The sequence below is a fragment of the Bolinopsis microptera genome, chromosome 10 (assembly GCF_026151205.1).
Source record: "Bolinopsis microptera isolate Bmic1 chromosome 10, MBARI_Bmic_1.0, whole genome shotgun sequence".
Lineage (NCBI taxonomy): Eukaryota > Metazoa > Ctenophora > Tentaculata > Lobata > Bolinopsidae > Bolinopsis > Bolinopsis microptera.
The window spans coordinates 9810016-9831630 of NC_087081.1; the positions used below are offsets into that span (position 1 = coordinate 9810016).

Below are 21615 nucleotides of genomic sequence, written 5' to 3' on the forward strand. Positions count from 1 at the left end.
CAACAACAGTAATATATTCAGGTAGAGATATATTTACCAAATCAAACAGGTAATAGACCCCGCGAAACAGGTAATAGACCCCGCGAGCATATAGAATCAGGATTTTACAGGATATGGACAGCCGGCCCTAAGAAGGTGATTATTATTATTAAATCTAAAATAGCTAATAATTTAATAAATTATTAACAGGCCCCTTAACGTAAGAAGGTGAAGGATGCGTGCAAAACTGAGAGCTTGAGTCGAATGTATTGTGGTGCTAGCGTACTCTGATAAGTGAAGTAGCCCGAACCAGGCAGCTCACCTGCTCCGCGTCGCGGGGGGCCGTTCCAATTTACAGATGTACATGGGGAGATATGTCAACGCTCGTGAGTGAATGGGGAATAGCTGATTTGTGCGAAGGTGATGTGTGGGTTATGATGGTGCTGTTACTTTATAAGTACTAAGTTTTGCAGAGTGGGATTGAGCCTTGCGCCCTAGTAGAAGATTAGTTGATAATACTAGTGGATTTGTCAGAGCGGGTATTGAAGGGAGGCAAAGAAAACTTCTATTTAGTAAGTTATAAATTTATTTTTAGATAATCAAGTTATTAAAGAGAAATAGTGAAAATAAATAGAGATTAAAAACATTGGTAACACGCAAATAAGAGTTTTAATCAATTATCAAATAAGTTTATTAAAAAACACTCTCCATGTCCCGCGTGGATTGATAGGTTGTTCTGGGGTGTCAGTTCGGGAAGAATTTGGGTTTAGGATTGCAGTGCTGAGGTTGAGAGCGATTGAACAAGGTCCTGGGGTGAGTTGTCTTTTGTTAGAGTTGGGGTTGTGTCCCGCGTTTCCCCGTACTCTGATCTTGCAATTTCAGCGTGCACCCTAGTAGTTGTTTGGACCACATTGGGAGGGTATTCCGTGTTACGCGTTGTATCCCTCATTTGATCAATACTTGGGGGGAAAAGTGTAGATGTAGCGATGATTGTGGAGGGAGTTTCGGTGCTAAGGGTGGTGTCCCTCTTTTGATCAGGTCCTGTGGGGAATGGGGTAGTTGTAGCAGTCCTAGCGGCGGGAGTTTCCGTGCTGAGCTGAGCAGCCCTCATTGGATCGAATCCTACCGGGAACAGTTGAGTTGTAGCAAGCATAGTGGTAGAAGTTTCGGTGCTAAGGGTGGTATCCCTCATTTGATCAGGTCCTGTGGGGAACGGGGAAGATGTAGCAATAACGGCGGCGGGAGTATCCGTACTGGGCTGGGCAACCATCCTTGGTTCAGATGCTGCGGCAAACGGGGTTTTTGTGGCCGTATCAGCAGTAGGGGGGTACTGTTCTAAACCGGAACCAGGTTTAGTCTCTTGGATATCTTCCAAGGTAGTTGAAGTTGGGTGGAAGGATTCCATTGCGTCTATTTCCATGATAGTTTTCGGTTTCCTCGGGATTGGTGTAGATGGGGGAGGTGTGGCTGGGGAGAGAGGATTGTTTGAAAAATCGTGGTGACTTAAGAAGACAGAATTAGCAGAATTGGTTTAAAATTCAATGATGTACGAGTAATTAGTAGGTCAGCAGTTCCGAGTGGAACTCGGAGAAAAAAGATACGAAGAATGATGGTAGTTTCAGTGATTCGAGTACTAACCATTTGGGAAATGCTCAAGGAGATTCGATTTCCGTATATTTTTGTTCTTCGTAACGGCTTTAGGACTTGGTGATAGTCCCAATTTTTTCACATTCACACCACCTTACTCGGGAATATTATAGCGGGTTAATTTATGACTGGGAAAATTAATAACCGGGAAAAATATGGCGGAATTTCCCAAAACCCGCCAAATTATCCCGGTCATGTATTTACCGGTGGCCGACCTTTCAAGTTTTTTTTCAGAGGTCAACAAATTTTCAACCGAAATTTCTGTTTTTGTTGCTTGTTAAAGAAGTTATTTCAATTTACAGTTACTAATATTACTCAGAAATAGAAAAAAAGACACGTCTAGTATTTAAAGGAAAATAAATCTATAGCAATAATAAGTCAAATCTTCATTAAAGCGTATTCTCATTCTCATTATCGCTAATGTCCCCTCCATTATCATTATTGATATCCCCCTGCTGCTGACCGTCAAATTCGAAGTTGTATTGTTGTCTTAACAAGACTTTCATTTTGTCCGCTAATGGGGCTACTGCTCTGAAGGTCAGCCGGAGCTTAATTTCCTGCCCACCGCTTGGTATTGGGGAACGTCTTGGCTTTGCATCTTCAACTGCTCCAGTAATCAATCCACCGTGGACCATGAAATAGTGGCACAGTTTACTCACTTCATGGGCAAGAAAAGTGAGAATCACGGTCCACCCTGAAATCTGATTTCTATAACCAAATTGTGATTTTTATAACGAAATTATGGTAGCAACCGCCAATAAAGTTACAGCCCTCCATCCACTGCTTCAAAAGTCTTCTCTAGCACATATGAGACTTCAGGTAAAATATGATGATCACCACCCCCTTGGAACCCCATAATCTGAGTCGGCGGGTTTTTTTATGACTGGTAAAATGTTTGACCGGGAAAAATATGGCGGAATCTTCCAAAACCCACCACTTTATCCCGGTTATAATAATCCCGAGTAAGGTAAGCATTAGTAACTCGTATGATTTCTAGAAACTTTAAATTAAATTTGGCGCTCACATGTCCTCATGATAAGTAGTGCGCCATCGACATTGAGCCGCGCGTGCCGACTGTAGGATGGTTTTTTAGCGCTAACTTCGGCCAGCACAATTTTCTTCAAACAAATAGATATTGAGTATCTTTTCCGACCTCCGATTGCAACAAAAATTGGTAAGCTTACTCATAGACTTACAAGGAAAGTGTCCGAAAAATTTAAAGCATATCCAACCATCAGACATTATGTTACAAGAATAGCAGCGTATTTTTCCCCATTTTGATCACTATATCAACTCCGATATCCACCAAATTTTTCGGACAGTTGTGAAAGCCTTATTGGAAGGTCGTCGCCAATTTTCAGAATGATCTCATTCAAGGAACCGAAGATATATCCGAATAATACGACAAAAATCAACGAATTTGGTCAAATTACGCAACTTCTACAGCTAATTTTGCTCCTATAGCCGTGCAGCCTGTCAAAAACCTTTTTCGGATCACTGATGATCCGTAGACACTGCTTAAGGCCAGAGGGGGGGGTAAGGGGTCAAAAAATTCTACCAAAATATTATTTTCTAAATCGATTTAATTTTTAATGACAAAAACATTGCCGCTATTCACATATTTGTAGCTGATTAACTTTATTTTATAATTGAGGTTAACCGATTTTCACAAAATTGACTATACAACATTGAGGTTAATAAAATTGAGGTTAATATTTTATTACACGCCATAATTTTTTGTTATTTCGGTCAGCAAATGTAAACTCTAAATTTTAGGTTCATAATTGTCAGAAAAAGTAATATCCAAACGTGATTAAATGAGGTTAACCTCGTCTTTTAGATATAGCGAGAATAGATCAAATGATAGAGTTATTATTTTCATCGTAAGTTTACGGTATACACATTTCTAAATAGATGACGTGTTGATTGACTTTCTTTTATCTTGGGAAAATGAAAAAAATGAGGTTAACCAACACATTTTGGTACCGTAGGGAATATACATACGATTCTTACTTATGTAATGTACCACAATATCGAAGTGAGGTATCTATTGGTATCACAATGCCTACAACTATAATCACGTGACAAAGGTGATTCGAACTGACCATATGTTAGTAGAAGATTTTACCCGTAAATGGCTAAAAAATGAGGTTAACCTCTCATTTTTTGAATACCTGACTAATCAATTATATTTTAACCTCAAAAACTTAATCGTTATACTGTGCAAATGTTTTACTACATATATAATAACATATTGATAAACCAATCCCAGTGATATATGGTCTAAAGCGAGGTTAACAACCAAATTTTAAGCAGTTAGTGTTTACAGGAAGTCTTGGTTAACCTCATTTTTTACAATACAAGGAAATTAACTACTGAAAGTAGCTAAAATCATTTAGGGGACGGCCAGGTCTGATCAAGCAAACGTTATTAAGTTTATAAAAAGTCCTAACTAACGAACTGTGATACATTCCAGTGAATATTCAAAATTTTGAAAACACTAAATTGCATCTATCTCAAAACACATTTTTTGACCTTTCGATTCCTTAGTTGAGAAAACCAGCCACCCCCTGATATTGAGATTTGGTACAGTGGTTCCTTGGACAATTATCCTCATTTATTATGTGACCGATTTTTTTTATTTGACTCGGTTCTCGAATTATGAGGTTAACCAGCTAAATTTTCCGAATTTTTGACATGGTTAACCTCATAATTCAAGAACCGAGTCAAATAACAAAAATCGCTCACATAATAAATGAGGATAATTGTCTAAGGAACCACTGTACCAAACCTCAAGATCAGGGAGTGGCCGGTTTTCTCAACTAAGGAATCGAAAGGTCAAAAAAGTTACAGCCGTTTAAAGATCCAGTTCAACATGTAATTACAGGTAAACCTCAAAATTTAGCGCGCGATATCTCAGGAACGCAAGGTCAGATTTTGATCTGGTTTTTTTCTTCTTGTTCGTCTCCAGCAGCTATTATCAAATATGTGAAAACTAGAAAAGTGCCATTTACCCCCCCCTCTGGCCTTAAAGGTGACTGCACAATAACGGATTAACATGGAATCATACGATAATAAGCTTTCAGCTTCTGATGACAATGTGTTTAATGTTGGTTTTAATCTGATGTCATGCTTGAGTTGGTTTTGGACCTCTTCGCATGCTTATATTTTATTTGTTATTAGTATTTGGTATTTTTTGACGAATTTTCGAGGTCCAAGATTTTAAAAATCGAATAAAAAATGGTTAGAGGCCTATATCAAAATTTTGCCTGGACAATCTCTTCTAAATGATCCTTAGAACATAATATCCTGAAAGTTTGAGGGTGATTTCTCAAAAAATGTAGGAGAACATATTTTCAGGGCACACGATCAAAAATAGCTCACGCAATACAATTACACACAAGCGCTGACCTGTTACCGGCGATAATTTCGGCTAGGAACAATATTTATCTATCGGATTATAAGTATCTGATTGATATTACTCCCCTCTGTCAAAAAACAACTAAAAAGTCGATTTGAGATAATTTCCATGAAGACCCCTGCCCCCTTAAGTAAAAAAATGTAATGCATGTTTTCGAATATAATAGGCGGGTTTATACTTTTGGATTTCAACTGCGATAATAAAGTCCCGGTCGTAGGTACGGGTTACAATAGTCTGTTAATAAGTTAGGACTGCACTACTGTTGCATGTAGTTAGTTAGTTAGTAGGTGACGGGAGCTTCTAAGCTTTCCGTAGTGCCCCCAACCTGCTTTCAGATATGGGAGTCATATATGCCTTCAGTTTCCACCCGGTGAACCTGGTCGGCGAGCCCCCAGGTTTCAACTGCGCATGATAATATAGCCGTGCGGGTAATAAATCCCGGGTTGGCTTCTCGTGTATTCGGTAGTGTGGCCGACCCCACTACTCTGCTGCGCGTTGCCGTGTTGGGGTGCTATCCCGGCGCGCGCGCCGGAACTAGCCCCTCTCCCCGGCCTCCGCGCACTTCGGCTATTTCGCTATATAAGAATTGAAATCTGCGTTCGTTTTGCGTACTGTATGTTTGGTAAGACTAAGATAGTTATTTGTAAAGAATCAGAGTTGTCATGCCGCTCGCCCGAGCGTTTGGAGTTTTAGGAGCCAGTCCGGGACTTGCCTGGATTGCATCGCAATAGCTCCGTATCGACTCCTTACGCCCGAGTAAGTTGTTATATCCTATATACTCTGTAAGTTTCACGTTAGAGTAAGTTGTTAAATATACTCTGTAAGTTTCACGTTAGCGTCTGAGGTACCAGTCCATACTATGTGTCCTGTTCGCATCGCGAAGGTCCTATAGTGACGCTTTGCGCTTAACTCAAGAGATGTGAGTACGATGAGATTGTAATTTTATTGTATGACTGTAACTTGGAGATGGGTGATCAGGATTAGAAAATGTATCGTTTGCAGTACCGAGAGGTTGGAACTAAGGGAGCCAGCCTGGACTCTTGTCCAGATTGCATCGCAATAGCCCCTTGTCGACCCTCGCTCTCGTTCCTGGTAACGGTGTTTGGTTACTATGGTAACAGTGTGTAGTTGCTATGGTAACAGTGTGTAGTTGCTATGGTGAGTTGCTATGGTAACAGTGTGTAGTAGCCATGATAACAGTGTGTAGTTGCTATGGTATCAGTGTGTAGTTGCTATGGTAACAGTGTGTAGTTGCTATAGTATCAGTATGTAGTTACTATGGTAGCAGTGTTTAGTTGCTAGGTAGTGATTTAGAGTTGCTACGGTAACCGTGTGTGGTTGCTATGTTGAGAGTGTGTAGTTTCTATGGCAACATTGAATGGTTGCTGTGGTAACAATTTAGAGTTCTTCTTTGTTGACAAATTCTAGTAAAGTCGTTTCAAATGATTAACATCGTTTAAATGAATAAAAAGTTGAAACAATAGATAATAAAATTACCCGCCATGCGCGCTACCAGAGTAGCTAGCGCGCAAAACGTATTAAAGGATTGACAGCGAGATCATTAGCAGATACTGTGCTCAAATGGCGTTCGCGCGTTACGTAAAATATAGGAAAAATTTAATATAGCAATCTCAATTCGAATCAAGATAACGCTGATAGGATGAATCAATCATTCGTTGATAAGCCAGTGTGTGCTACACTCATATCGTTTCATCTACACACTAAGTAATCACTAATCTATAATGATGAAGTAGTGGCAGAAAAGTCATGCCTTGTAACATGATCAGGTTTGACAGCGGTGCTATAGTCCCTTTGCATTTGATGGCTGAAGATTACTTCGGTGAGTCTGTTTGAGAGGTTGTGCTATTAGAGTGGAATTTACCAGGTGTAGGAGCTGCGCCTTCAGGGAAGAATGTAACCAGTTTTGGAAAACAGTCGCCCTGTCGTGTGGTAATATATTAATTCTGTGAAAGCATGGTTCGAGGTAAAATTTATAAACAAGTAAGTAAAGTGAATCAATTTTACACGCTAAAACTTTATATAAACATGGGCTTTTAAGGAAAATAGATCATGTTAGGTCTGATATGTCTGGCCGGAGGCCTTTCTCTTTGATATGTGGTGTATGGCCATGGGCCGTTCTCTTTTGTATGATGTGGAGGATGAGAATTTCAATAGGTATATAATATTTCATATTATATTACAAATGACGAGATCAATTTCTTGCCTGTAGACACGGATTAGTAGCTGGGTTGGTCGAGGGGGGTATCCGGTATAATGCATGTCTGACTGCGATCTCAGTTAGACAACTCTGATTTCAGGAACTTGGATAGAGAGTTGAGCTTTGTCTTAATAAGAGACGTGATGTCTGATGTTGGCATTCTTGTAATCTGTGCGAATGTCTAGGGAGACATGAGCTGTATCCATCAGACTTATCCTTGGTTCAGAGCAGTATCTGTTGTCCTGCATTGTGGCTGAGTAGCTGTCTGTCTGTTTGGCTTTGATTTCCGTAGATATTTATGCCTGTTCCTGGGAATCTAGGGGTGTTAGTATACACACAAAGGGGTGGAACGAATGTTAGTTTATAATTTTAGTTTAGCAGCCAATACGGAGGCAAGTAACGATCGAGAAAACAAGATGTGTTCTAAACGCCGTCAAAAACCGAAAGATGATGCAAAAAGTGTGTCTAGTCAACAAACAGAAGGACTGTAACTGAGACCCTGGTTCTATGAATGCTGACGATCTACAATATACAGTTTTAAGTCAATTTTTATAAATAAGTTATTTTGACTATTGAATTCCCATGCGCATGGGTTATTTGTATTTTTTAATTTATTTGACAATATTTGAGAATTTAATCCTGGGAGACTTTATTATATCTATTTCATATAAATATTGAGCACTTATAGGATCTTATAAAGTTTTTATGCATTCACTTTGAAGGGAGGTAGATTTTTTTAAAGGGGAGAGTAATGTCAGGCTATATATTTCCAGTCCTATATATTACACCTTTAGTTTATATTATAGGACCTTTGGCTTATATACTGTTACCTTAACTTTGTTATCTCTCAGGATATATTGTTAACTACATGTGCTTGAGTTAATCCTTTGAACACTCTTTTACTATACCCAGTGGAGTATCATTGCCTCGGAACACAGCCCAAGAAATTCAGAAAAAACGGTGGTGGTGTTCTGATTGCCCATAGAACAGACATTGATATCTCGAGTCTAAAGTTCTCTAAAGTTAGTGTTCAAGCTGAATTATTATCCATCAGTGTGGAAGAAACTTTTGTATATCAACATTTTATAGAGTAGGAACGCTTGGCTTAGATAATTTTGAATCTTTCAAGAAACATTTTGTTACTTTAGCATCTGCCAGAAAATTGCAAAGGCACATTCTGGTAGGTGACTTTAATTTGGCTTCGATTTCCTGGCCAGATGGTCAGTCATCTTGCCAGCTACATTCTAGCTTTATAAATTTTCTCACTGATGACCTCGGACATACACAACTTATTAGCTCCCCTACTCACAAGTCAGGCAACACCTTAGATCTTGTGTTCACTAACATTCAAAACCTTATTAAGAATGTTAAAGTTTTAGATCAAAACGAAATGTGTATGTCCGACCACTTTTGTATCACATTTGACATTGATATTAAGACCAAGTATATTAAGCAGCCTAAAAGAAAGATCTTTAATTATAGTAAAGGTAATTTTAGGGGCCTGAATTCTGAGTTATTTAGCATCGATTGGGATAGTATATTTGAGTGTAATGATCCTTATCTTGCCTGGAGTCGATTCAGAGGAGTTCTCGGTGCAGCCTGTGACCGATGGATCCCTAAAAAGACCATTAAGTCTTAGTTCCAGCCCCCATGGTATGACTCCGAATGTGATCGTCTCCTACGAAATAAGGAGAAATGGAGAATAAGGCATAAGGGGAGCAACTCTGAGTCTCATAAACAAAAGTTTCGTGCATTTCGCACAAAATTTAAAAATTTGATGGACGAAAGAATGAGACTCAGTGTTGAGGATGACTCCGATGATGCTCTTATCTCCAAGAAATTCTGGACCTACGTTAAATCTAAATCAAAGTCAACAGATTATATGATTGGTCAGTGAGAAATCGAATGAAGTTCCACCCACAAAAGTGCAAAGCCCTCTCTGTGTCCCTGCAAAGAAACGTGCTGGATAACTTGCCATTCAATACCTTCTTTTATAAACTTTCTGGAAGTGATATTGACTTTGTGCCCTCTCAGTCAGATTTAGGAGTCGCAATAAACTCCAGGTTTAATCGGGGTGCACAATGTAAAGCGCTTGTTTCCAAAGCTACCTCTAGACTTGGACTACTTAAGAGAACATGTCATTTCACTACTGATAAAAGGCAGAAAAGATCGTTCTATTTAGCGTTAATTAGGTCTATATTTGAACATTGTTCTGTCATATGGTCCCCTCAATCTGCAACTCATCTTCAACAGTTTGTTGCTATCCAAAAGAGGGCTATTAAATGGATCAATGGTGAACCTTACTCCAGTTATAATGACGATAAACTTGCTACAGAGCAAAAGAAACTAAATATTCTCCCTGTTAAACAGAAGTTTATTTATAACGATCTTATGACCTTCTATAAAATAGTGAATAGCATAATTCCAGTTTCGCTCCCTACATATATAGTCCTATGCCGTCCAGAGGGCACCCGATACACTAGGCACAATGCTCAAATAATTGATATGTCGGATACCTCAACTTACATGAGTACCACTGTGCCCTGCTCGGATGCCTTCCGAAATAGCTTTTTTCATAGATCTATGCTGAAATGGAATAGTCTACCAGTATGTATCCGGCAGTCAGAGCGGATTTCTACTTTTAAGGCCAAACTGATCAAGTACCTCTGGGCTGCCGAAACAGTCTGGCCAGATTAGCTCATCAGTCTTCTGTCCGTCCAATTTCCTATCTGCTTGTCCTTTTCTTTTTTTCTTTATCAGTTGTGACGGAATTGTAATGAACAAAATCCTTATAATTATTTATGATATGTTTGATTTCTTGTTAATGTTTGTCATTCAAATTTGGTAGACGGCCCCAACGTTAATGTGGCTCTTGCTATGTGTTGGTTCAGCCGAATTAATTATTATATAATCAAGTTTATTTTTCTCGTTAGTTGTCATCCGGCCAAACATTAAGCAACTTATATTGCAGTACCATTTATCATTTAGTATATCAAAATATGTCATTGTAATTTTGCATGGCTGAAATGTAACGCTTGATTTATATATATAATGATTAATTGAATTTTCAAATAAAAAAAAAAAGAGTGAGACAGAATACAAATGAAAGAACAGAGCAATAGAATTATAACAAGAAACTTAGCCTGTAGAGTAAAACGGCTGAGAATTCCAGCACTCATATCAGAGAGTGTCCCCATTTCTGTTGGTGCTGACTTCCCAGAGAAGCAGCAGTGTCGTACTTTATCAGAGTTGCTTGTACCAGAGCGGTTGATATCAGTCTTCGTTAAGTTGAGGGGCTTCTGATGATTTCTTGCTTCTATCCTGCTTCTGTTAGTTTATAATTTTAGTTTAGCCTGGAAGCTAAGAGGGGATTAGTAAACACGCAATAGTATGGTACACTGCTGCCAGCTGACTCACCAGCAACAATGCATGTCCAAAGGGGAGGCAGAGGGAGAGATACCACCGACAACCTGGGTGACAGACCACCGACAGTGCACCCACCTCTGTAGGTCTGAGGGCGACAGGTCAAGAACCAGGTGAGACTAGTAATCAAACAGAAAAGGGACCGAACTGCTGAGGTGATTGAGTGAGTGAGATGCTGCATTGCTACTGGCTGACTCACCAGCAACAATGCAAGTCCAAGAAGAAAAAAGGAGAGACACTGTCTGTTATCTGGGTGAGCCACCACCGACAGTGCTCCCACTTCTGTGGGGCTGAGGGTGTTGGCTCCAAGAACCAGCCGTGAGCGAACAGCGCCTGTCCCCCTCTATGGTTAACTTGAGAGTAACAGGACTATGCCATTCTCCAGGCCAATCCGTTCAGTAACCAGCTGACCCAGCACCACCTCTAATGGAAGATGTGGTTCGGATTGGACTTCGCTAGGATTTGTCAGTTTTTCTGTAGACACTAATGCTCTCTCGAGGAAAGACATGAGCCCCGGCGAAACTGACCAAAAACGTGGCAGGGATTCTCACCCTACCTGTTGCATGTAATCAAGTGACAGATTGACAGTGCTGGGTGTCCGGTGTACATGAACCACTGACAAGGTGTCCAATCAGTACACAAATTGCTCATTGCATAAATCTTTTTAGTTTCAAACAAATGAGGTCCGTGATTCAAGGTCAATATTTAACATGATCTTATATTTACTTTAGGTACTTTAGTAACTCTTATATACTGCAACTGATTGCACAAAAATCGAGCTAGATATCAGACTATTTGTAAAAAACGTCATGTGGCTATCACACCCTTCTTGAATGAACTAAAGGCCTGAAAATTGTCTTAGACTTCTAAAGTAATACCATGCAGCCACTGTGAATGATAAATTACGTTCTCAAACATTCTTGAGTTATTACATTTGGTAGCTTTTTTGACACCCTGTGCATTGTATGTACAACAGGGCTTCTTGAGCAAGATGTGATTTATAATATCATTATTATATGTACGTTTAGTAAGATAGTTTTTGTATATATTTGTGATTTTCACCTAATTTTATGCAAGAAACCTTTGTACAGGAATGTAATGTCAAAACAAAGTTGAGCTCAGTTTTCAGTAAAAAAATGTGAGAATAATCTTAAGTCAATGGGTTGTGCATCATCAAATACATCCAATGACAAAGAGGCGCTAAAGAAGTTAAATGATCTTGCTGAAATCAACTCTGCTGAAACACGTTAGTACCTTTTAAGAATTAAAACAATCTGCATCATTATCTAAAAACTGACGCCATTAAGTATAATCCTTTTTAATCATTATATAATCAACTACGTTATTTAATTCCTCATTTTACCTAAAATTCATTTTCAACTCATGAGTAACGTGCCTTTTTGTCAGTTTAAAATTAACCCATTAGGGACGATAGGGTCGTTTACGACCCACCTTTTCTAGAGGCTATAGAGGACAAACCATAATACTAAACGCAACGAATCTTTCGCACATATGCTCAAAATTTATTGGGCTACATTATTGACTTTCCAGTCGAGACCCAATTAATTACTAACAACTAAATAATTAGGCTAATTAGTCGTCATAATTGGAAAATATTTCACTTTACTTCTTGCCTTGATTGGGACATTAAAACTTTATGTAGGCTTATTTTGTTGAGGACAAAATAGTTGCGGGCAACGATTTCCTTGAGACATATGAAAAGCCCGTGATAATCAGATGTTCACAAACAGAGCTAGACGCTGTTTACTAACTGCGGTCGCATACGACCCACTCGTCCGGGTCGCAAACGACCCATCACGGTTTTTCGGCTTTAACTTCTAAAACAAAGAAGTTAGGATAAAATAAAATAAAAAGCATAAGTTAAAAACATATGGTCAATACTGTGTGACTCTAACTTTTTAAAAATAAAGAATTTGGGTCATTAACGACCCACTCGGCTCACTTGCTTATTACTACATATGTCCATGTAACTTCTTGAATTCAGCCTAAAGCATGACATCATAAGTTCAAAATCGCCTCTCAGCAAGTGATAATCATCATAAACTGCGAAAAATCGGTTAAATGGGTCATTAGCGACCCACTAGGACCACAAAATTGATTAATTAAATATAATGTTGTCAAACTTTTACAAATATTAGTATAAAAACATGTTATATCTTGGTCATTACTCCTGTACGTTGATTTAAGTTTTAAAATCGATCAACTGGGTCAATAACGACCCACTCGGAAGTTGAACCACCTCATCAATTATTATCAGTATCATGCTGTTCCACCATCAAGAAAGACACTCGTAGGTCTTAATTCCACGCAAACCACGGGTGGCTGACTACTAGCCCTTCTGAGATCCAGGGCCAACTGAAGGGCCGTCATCACTCATCAAAGAGCTGCGAGAATAACACTACTGCATATGCCTGGAGTTGCGTCCTGACTATAATACTATGGTAGTATGGTGCGTGGAAATCTGTACCGAAAGGACCGTGGCCGTGCCGCAAAAGAAAAGGAATCGGCCCTCGTTCCTAACTTGCTAGGTAATAGCCATGCTGTTGTTGTTGCTTATTAGATTCTGTTACCTTTTTCGTCAATTTCGAATCTTGGTAAACGACCTGCTACAACCCACCGCTTGAGACCCAGGGTCCCACGGTGATCAGATCATGTCACTCAAGAAAAATCCCCTGAACGAAGTATACGAGATATCATGTAACCTTGGGTAAATACTGAAAGACGAGTGGTCAAATTGCATATTCTAATCCAACATGCCAATATGTTTTTTTCATCCCTAGAAAGTACGAGAATAACTAAACAACTGCTGCATTCAAATGGCTACATCTACAGCTCTGTGAAGAAGGACAAGGAAAAAGCCCCCCCCCCCCCCCCCCCCCCCCCCCCATTTGGCTGGCGGTGCTGCAACCTGCAATCTCTCAGACAACTATCTCGTTTTGGGTAACAAACCCCGCAACAACGAGGCAACTTTCAAAACGAAAACAAGTATTACGTAATCGGCCGAGAGGGAGGGGAGTTTCCAAATGATTAAGCTTGTGTAATTTTGACATAATAGCTATGTGGTGGGGGTGGGGGGCGTAAAAATTGTCCAATAAGTGATTACGTAATATATGAACGGCCCCTAAGAAGTAAAGAAAGGGAGCTGCGAAGAGAGTAGATGCAGCCATCTGAAATCTGAATCCAGCAGTTGTATAGTTCTTCTTGGACGTTCTAGGAATCGGGAAAAGATAGGCATGTTGTTTGCTGTCTCACGACATTACGGTCGTGTACTAACAGCTGATAAACTCACCTACCCATCAATCCAATTCTACCCATTATTCGTCAGTCATTGGGTGACGTGATCTGCAGATTACCGTGAGACTCCAAATCTCAGAAGGGCTAGTAGTCAGCCACCCGTGGTTTGCGTGGAATTAAGACCTACGAGTGTCTTTCTTGATGGTAGAACAACATGATACTGATAATTAATGTCGTGGTTCAACTTCCGAGTGGGTCGTTATTGACCCAGTTGATCGATTTTAAAACTTAAATCAACGTACAGGAGTAATGACCAAGATATAACATGTTTTTATACTAATATTTGTAAAAGTTTGACAACATTATATTTAATTAATCAATTTTGTGGTCCTAGTGGGTCGCTAATGACCCATTTAACCGATTTTCGCAGTTTATGATGATTATCACTTGCTGAGAGGCGATTTTGAACTTATGATGTCATGCTTTAGGCTGAATTCAAGAAGTTACATGGACATATGTAGTAATAAGCAAGTGAGCCGAGTGGGTCGTTAATGACCCAAATTCTTTATTTTTAAAAAGTTAGAGTCACACAGTATTGACCATATGTTTTTAACTTATGCTTTTTATTTTATTTTATCCTAACTTCTTTGTTTTAGAAGTTAAAGCCGAAAAACCGTGATGGGTCGTTTGCGACCCGGACGAATGGGTCGTATGCGACCATAGCTGTATCTTTTAAAGTAAACGAGATACAGATTAGCTTTTTTGGATATCTCATTTTTGCTGTAAAGTGACCTAGTGTGTTAAACGGCATCAAAATCGGCAAACTTTAAAACTCGTCGTCCCTAATGGGTTAAGATGACACAATAACACAAATACCGTCGATTTTCTGCAGAAATTTTATTTGGTTGTTCAATATGTCCTCTGCAAAAGATTATTTGTTTCAGAATCAGGACAAAATCCTCTCATTCCACAAAATTCAATCACATCATCGTCAAAAATTGGTGGTGTAAGTCGTAAGTATTCTCATCTGCTATACAGCTTACTACGCTTGTTGCACTTTAAGGGTTATTACAAGATCAGCACTTCTTATCATTTATATTATCATCTATTAATCTTATCATCATGCCATAATCTGTTAATATCGCTACTCGCTATATTCACGGTTACTTAGTCCTGTTGCATTTGAATTTCGTCTTTGGTACACTTTATTTCATGCTAACATTACTATAATTCTGGTAGCTTTTAACTCTTGCAATTTACATGCCTGTCTTATATATATCCTCTCGAGGTGGGTTTCTCGCAAAAGTATGAAGCAGCTGATTGTAGTTCTTCTCTCTTAAACTGTTCAATTTGCTAACAAGAATCGTTTGTAGCATTATTTTGAAACGTTATTATCACGGCATAGGAGACAAATGCTCATGCAGAAAATGCTGGGAAATTATCCCTATTTTTTTATGCCACAAAAAATGCTCGTCTTTGCTTCATAGATCATAGCACTACTTTGCCATACCAAATATTGTGCCTCATTCTAAATGCTATTTCAATTCTTAACCTATTGGCGTTATGACGTAAGTATTATATATATTAGAAACTTAAAATAATCAAACTTATACAGATTTTTGCTCAGAATTGAGAGCAACATTGATGATACAGAGATGGTTCAGAAGGTGGAGAGCCGAACTAGAAGTCAGGAGGCGATGCACCTGGACAATATTTCAAACCATGGAATATGCTAGTGAGAACGAACAGCTCAAGTTGTATAACTTCTTTAATGATATTATTTCTGGCCTTCCTGATGGTAAGAGACAGATGAGTTTCTTTCGCTGATTTAAAACTTTTCTTGGTTTTTATCCTTGAATTTTTAATTGCTTTACAACATTTTTTTCCTCTTTTCTATGTACACGTTTTTAACAATGACATTTCAGCATTCAATGCCATGCAAAACGAAAAGAACGACCAAGCAGAAACCTCGGAATACTTCTCAAAATTATCCAACCCGGACTATGTAACAATTGATCCGGATTACAAGGGGCCTGATCTGGTGTTTCCAATAGATGAGAATCAAATCAAGATTTTTATAGAGGCATTTAAAGAAAGGCAGGTACGAGTCTCGTTGAAAGAACTACTGCCTTTATTACAAATAGTATGTACAATGTACAATGTACATACATTGTACATTGAGATTTAATTTTTACCTGCATTTAAAAATGCAGGTTGCGATGATATAAGTTGTATGTTTATGTTGCTCATAATATGATGCAAGCAAGATAGAAATTACGAGATCACCTTCTAGTTTAAAACCGTAAAAGGAAACGCTACTAAGATATAATTGAAAATTATTATAAAAATCAATCAATTATGCCAATAAAGCAATAATCTTTTTTAACTATTATGTAACATCGTAATTAATCCCCTTTCTGCAGGTATTGGACGCTAAACATTTGTTGATTTTGTTGGCTGAAGCCAGAAAGCATTTCATGAAAATTGAGAACGTGCAATATACCGTGACATCAATCGCTGGCAAAGTTACTGTAGTAGGTAAAATATCGCATTTCAACAACTTTCCTGATTGAAAATTAACGAATCATTGCTTTTATAAATCACATAATGACACACCAATTAATAATTACAGTCCCGCAATGGAGTTATACAATATCATTGGAGTATTATTATATTGATAAACATAACTTTACATAACTTTAACAAGAATATTATGTATTTTATGATTTTATAATACAGAAATTTCTACCAACATACTCTCTCGAACAGATCAATAATTCTAGATAAATGTTTCAGGAGATCTTCACGGTTCGCTTGACGACTTGTTAATGATCTTCTTTAAGGTCAGTAAATGTTATATGAAAATACATGCAATAATTGTACAGTAATAGTATATTATGCGCATTCAAAATATAAAAATAATCTAACTATGGTAATTGGTAAATGTGTGGCGCTTTTAAAGAAATTTCTCAGGTTTCTCAAATAAATTTGAGATCTGGTTCTAGTCAATCCTTTTTATTACTCGTGAAACTATGTTCAATATTTCTTTCTACTCCTTTAAAGAACTTTCTTACCCCAATATATGCTACTAAAAAGATAACAAAGAAGACAAAAATACTCCTTTTGAACGGCATTTGTCCCAAAACCATCGAATTTCTGATAATCTGGCTGTTTGTGACTACACCACAAATAGTCATTAGAGTAAAACCATGTTGCCAGAATTTACTGGGTGCGGCGTAAGTGGGAAAAGGCCTCTTGCTCATTTTCACAAGTCTGAAAGCATCTGTGTGGATTTCTATTAAGTTGTTGGCGAGAGCAAACGTAGCTGCCAATGGGTACACTGGTGAGAAAAGTAGAATGTAGCCATATTGGATTAGCATCTCGAGGTAGTCCAAGTATGTTGAGTCATAATCTCTAGACTGGCTCTCCTTCTCAATATGGCTCTCATACTTCCTTCGCTCCTTCACAAACACAAACATCTTTAGGAATTTGGGGAATCTGAGTTTGCCCAGAAACAGTTTCTTGACGATGAATAGTATGACGGCGATACCGCAAGCTGCCAATAATTTCTCAACACTAACTACAAAGCCTTCAGAAAGGAATGAAACAAGAACTAACGACACTAAAACCTGAAGTAGCCTCACTCTCATGTCGGAACCTAAAACTTCTCCAACATTTGATTTTATCTGTTGAACAACCATCAGGTTCATCAGACGAATCTCTAGTAGCTCCAAATCTTTCAACACAAAACCAATGTACAGAAGGGTGTGAAAAGCGTTAAAGAGCCGGAAACTGATCAGTTTCGCCATGAGAGCGTTCCCGTGAGTGTTAGTAAACTTGTAGTTCTCCCATGTTGTGAGACGCTCAGCGATGCCCGTGTAAACCATGTCGAACGCTATGATGGTGACCGAGAGAAGTATTTCTGGAATGTAAATCAAGATTTTCGTTATGAAGTCCGGAATGTTTGGGTACTCATTGTTCGTTATGAGGGTTTCCTTTGTAGCGTAATCCAATTTTAGCAAGCTGTACGATGTTGAAATCAACAATATGAACATTGTCAGTGTGACGAGAAGTGAAACAACTTGTTTCCCTCTTTGAGGCATCCAGCCATGAGGGCCGAAATCCGATCGTTTCACATATTTTGAATTCTTTTCTCGACTCCAAGGAAGCACATTATCATTTATGGAACCCCAGCCCAACAAAAAGAAGGCTGCCCAGAAGAAGTTCACGACCACGCCCAGAACTGATACCCATGAGATTTGTTCCTCTGGGTTATAGTATTGGTGGGCTTTTTGAGTTAGTCCTATTAGACAGGGGAAGATGAGGGATGTGGAGTAAAACCCCATCCAGCTAAAATATGTGGCTATGTCTGTGCCAAAGTATTCGTTAACCGCATATATCGGCTGTTTCCCCCAGAAGTTGCTGACCCAAGATTTCATCAAAGCCTGCGTGTCTGTTTTATTGTGCAAGGGAAATATTTCAGAGACAATTTTCTTTTTTCTCAGTTGAGCAACGAAACTTACATCTGATTTATATCCTTCAAAATCACCTTGTAACTCCAATATCATCTCGTATAAATCTCGGATATCTTTACCACTTGACACTACACAGCTTTGATCCGTTTCCATAGGATTCCTTTCTAAGTAGACTTGTAAAAATCGAATAGTTGGATCGTTTTGAGATGGAGATTTCAATACATTCAATCCATTTTCTCTGAAAAGACCCTCCAATTGTTCCTCAACTAAAGATTCATCCCCAGTTTTTATCGAGAGCTTGATAATGATAGAGTTGGTCATGTGATCCTCAGGGTTGCTCGCCATGTCTCCTGGGTAATATTGCTCCATCCTAGTGAAATTGAAATTAGTTTTACAAAAGTTAAATTGGAGTTTTCTTACAACATGACGTTGTAGTGCAAATGAAGTTCAGATATGTTACTATAAAAGAAATAAATATATGATACGCAAAATAATTGTGGTGTCTTTCATATGCTGGAAATGCCTACATGTTGAGGTGTAAACTGTCGACATGCATTTTTATGATATCTTTGACCGCATCCAGCGACTATTCGATTCATTGCGTAGTATATCTAAGGTGAAAAGGGTGGCCAATTTCACATTCCCGTCTAAGTTTAATTGCACAACTAAAGGATTATCTAGGATTAACCTTTCAGGCAATGTCGTAAGTAAATAACTCAGGTCCTATTATGGGTGGCTTACAAGTAAAATTATCACCATCACGACCCTTATAAAGCACTCTAGTCTCTAACATGATGGGCGATTTGTCTGAAAGTAGATCTTTATCAGTTTATCGGATCGAATGTGCTAAAATCCTGAACTAGCAGATATTAATCTTACTTAGGCGGATTTAAATAGTTATTATACGAGTCGTGTGCCGTGCTTGTGAACTGTGAGTGTGTGTTGAAGTAGCTCCTGTGTGTGGTATGTTGGATGTTATGATGCTTATGGAGACAGGGTTGTGTTTTCTTTTCGAACTAGTTCGTAAGAATGGTGGGAGAATTTATATACCAGTAAAAATACCTCGAGAATGAGTCTGGGGATTACTACAGCACCTAAACTCGGCATCTAACAATATTTATTCCAACTTTCTTTCTGCGTTCTTGCAAAGATCTCTGTATTATCATTCAGCACAATAATTTTCGACAAGCCTGCTGGTTTCATGTCTTACGATTAATACCTATAAAAACATCAATCCTCTCCCTTATTCAGCTCTGTGCTCTTCTGTGGTTTTATGGTTCATGAAATGGCCGACAATTTCATGGACAACATCTTGATTAAGACCGGGGTCTGGTTGATGGAAGCTACAATAAACTGCATAAATCGTCATAATATTATTATGATCATAAATATTAAATACTGTATTTATTATGTATTCAAATAGCAAGCCAAACAATACCCTATAATAATGGCTGGTGGTAATGAATCAGAGCATTCATTATACCGTATCTTCAGCAGCTCTTGTTTTGAGACGCGCCTGTCCAATCTCACCAATCTCACACAATCGTTCACCCTTCTCTCCACCTCTTCCTTCTAATTTACATTGTGTGAGGCTTCAGATCAAAGTAAACAAATGATAAACTTGGTGATTAATATGATGATAATTAATGGCACGACAATTTAAACAAATGATATTGATAAACTTAGCTAGGTATAGCAATTAATCTGATAATAATTAATGGCAGTGTAATTTATCACTGTTTATCCATCTCATTTGTTTCCGTAAGTCAAGAAAATCAGGACTTATATGGCCCAATTACGGCCCAAAAACTGTTTAGAATAGTTTAAATAGCGGTGGATATTAGTTTATAATATTACTAAACATGAGGCACCGGTCTGGCTTGTTAACGACTTGTTAATCACTTGTTAACGACTTGTTAATCACTTCATATTGACTGGTTGATAGGTAAAGTAACGCCTAACTGGAACCTAGTTCACTAAGAGTACAAACATGAGTAGAAGAAGCATGTGATCACATGGGCTGATCACGTGAGGTCACGTGAGGTCACGTGAGGTCACGTGAGGTCAAGTTTATACTTTATTAGCTGTCGGGGTAGTTTATTTTAGATGTGCGTCAGGAAGTTCTGCAAAAATGCATCATTTCACGAGAGAATATTCATGGTAGCTGACTGTGTTACTCTCCCTGTACTGGGTTATTTAGCAGCTGTTCCATATCCTCGTATCTATCTACATTCTCAACATTGTTTAAGATATTACTCGTGTAATTGGTTACTAGGGCACATGATAATGTTTAGCCAGTGAGCTCAAAGATAGTAAGATAGTCCACAACTCATTATTTTGAACCGTGTATTATATAATCATAATGGTATAATGTATAATGGTTCAATACTGATCATTACACGCATTTACACTCCTCATAGAGCTACTTCTAACTCAGTGATGGAGAAAGATTCCTTAAATTTCTGTCCAGTTGGAATCTGCGAATTATTGATATTTGTGACCTAAAATTTGTTGACCAACCTCTGTAAATTATTTGATTTACAATCGGTTGCCACAAAATATGTAAGTGTGTGAATACATAATTTAGTCATGAATATTGAAGAGAACTGATCAAATAAATGGTCAGCCCGTCTGCCTGCCCAATGATCGGTCACAAATAAAATAGATGAAATGTTCATAATTATTTATAATATGGTCGTTCATCATCCTAATTAAGGCAAATCAATCGATAAACGACACTTTAATTACGGTCAGATGCTTAATTTGTTCACAAATTAAGTTGCTATTGGTGGGCTTCTATTTTCTAACCGGCTCATAGCCAGCTTCTAACAGACTTTCAGCCGGCTGTGACCAGTTGTCTCATAGCCAGCTTCTAACAGACTTTTAGCCGGCTGTGACCAGTTGGCGAGACTCTCAAAACCGAAATACAAAGTTTCTATATCACAACAAACCTGGCCCTGTTAAGGAACAACAACGCAGACTAACTCCGCAATATTGTATACACAAATGTAACAAAACAACAAGAGTGAACAAATGGGTGCTGAGATAAATGCAAACAAACTCTACATCATTGAATTGTATGTACACACGCACATGTAACACGGTATCTAACATTACAACGCAACCACACGGTATTAAATATCTAAATATGACCAGTCTAACAATAATCGAGCTAATTATTACCTCATAATTAACAT

General features: G+C 38.4%; 2 protein-coding genes across 5 annotated transcripts in view; one reads left to right on the forward strand and one right to left on the reverse strand.

The window, feature by feature from the left end:
* The window catches only part of LOC134822471 (serine/threonine-protein phosphatase with EF-hands 2-like), a 109184-nt gene that overhangs the window by 56055 nt on the left and 31514 nt on the right, over window positions 1-21615 (forward strand). Inside the window, exons 2-7 of one of the 4 annotated variants that reach the window (XM_063833571.1) lie at window positions 11778-11934; window positions 14888-14956; window positions 15571-15741; window positions 15869-16044; window positions 16367-16481; window positions 16740-16786. In XM_063833571.1, coding sequence (XP_063689641.1) covers window positions 11847-11934; window positions 14888-14956; window positions 15571-15741; window positions 15869-16044; window positions 16367-16481; window positions 16740-16786 — 666 coding nt within the window. In that variant the 5' untranslated portion in view covers window positions 11778-11846. Of the gene's footprint in view, window positions 1-11773; window positions 11935-14887; window positions 14957-15096; window positions 15232-15570; window positions 15742-15868; window positions 16045-16366; window positions 16482-16739; window positions 16787-21615 lie in introns of those variants that run through there. The other 3 variants (XM_063833570.1, XM_063833572.1, XM_063833573.1) reach the window with 3 other exon arrangements.
* Window positions 16236-19608, reverse strand: LOC134822472 (anoctamin-8-like). The gene is made up of 2 exons (XM_063833575.1): window positions 19481-19608; window positions 16236-18788 (listed from the first exon to the last, which is right to left on the reverse strand). The coding sequence occupies exon 2, from the start codon at window positions 18785-18787 to the stop codon at window positions 16949-16951; it is 1839 nt and encodes a 612-aa protein (XP_063689645.1). The 5' UTR covers window position 18788; window positions 19481-19608; the 3' UTR covers window positions 16236-16948.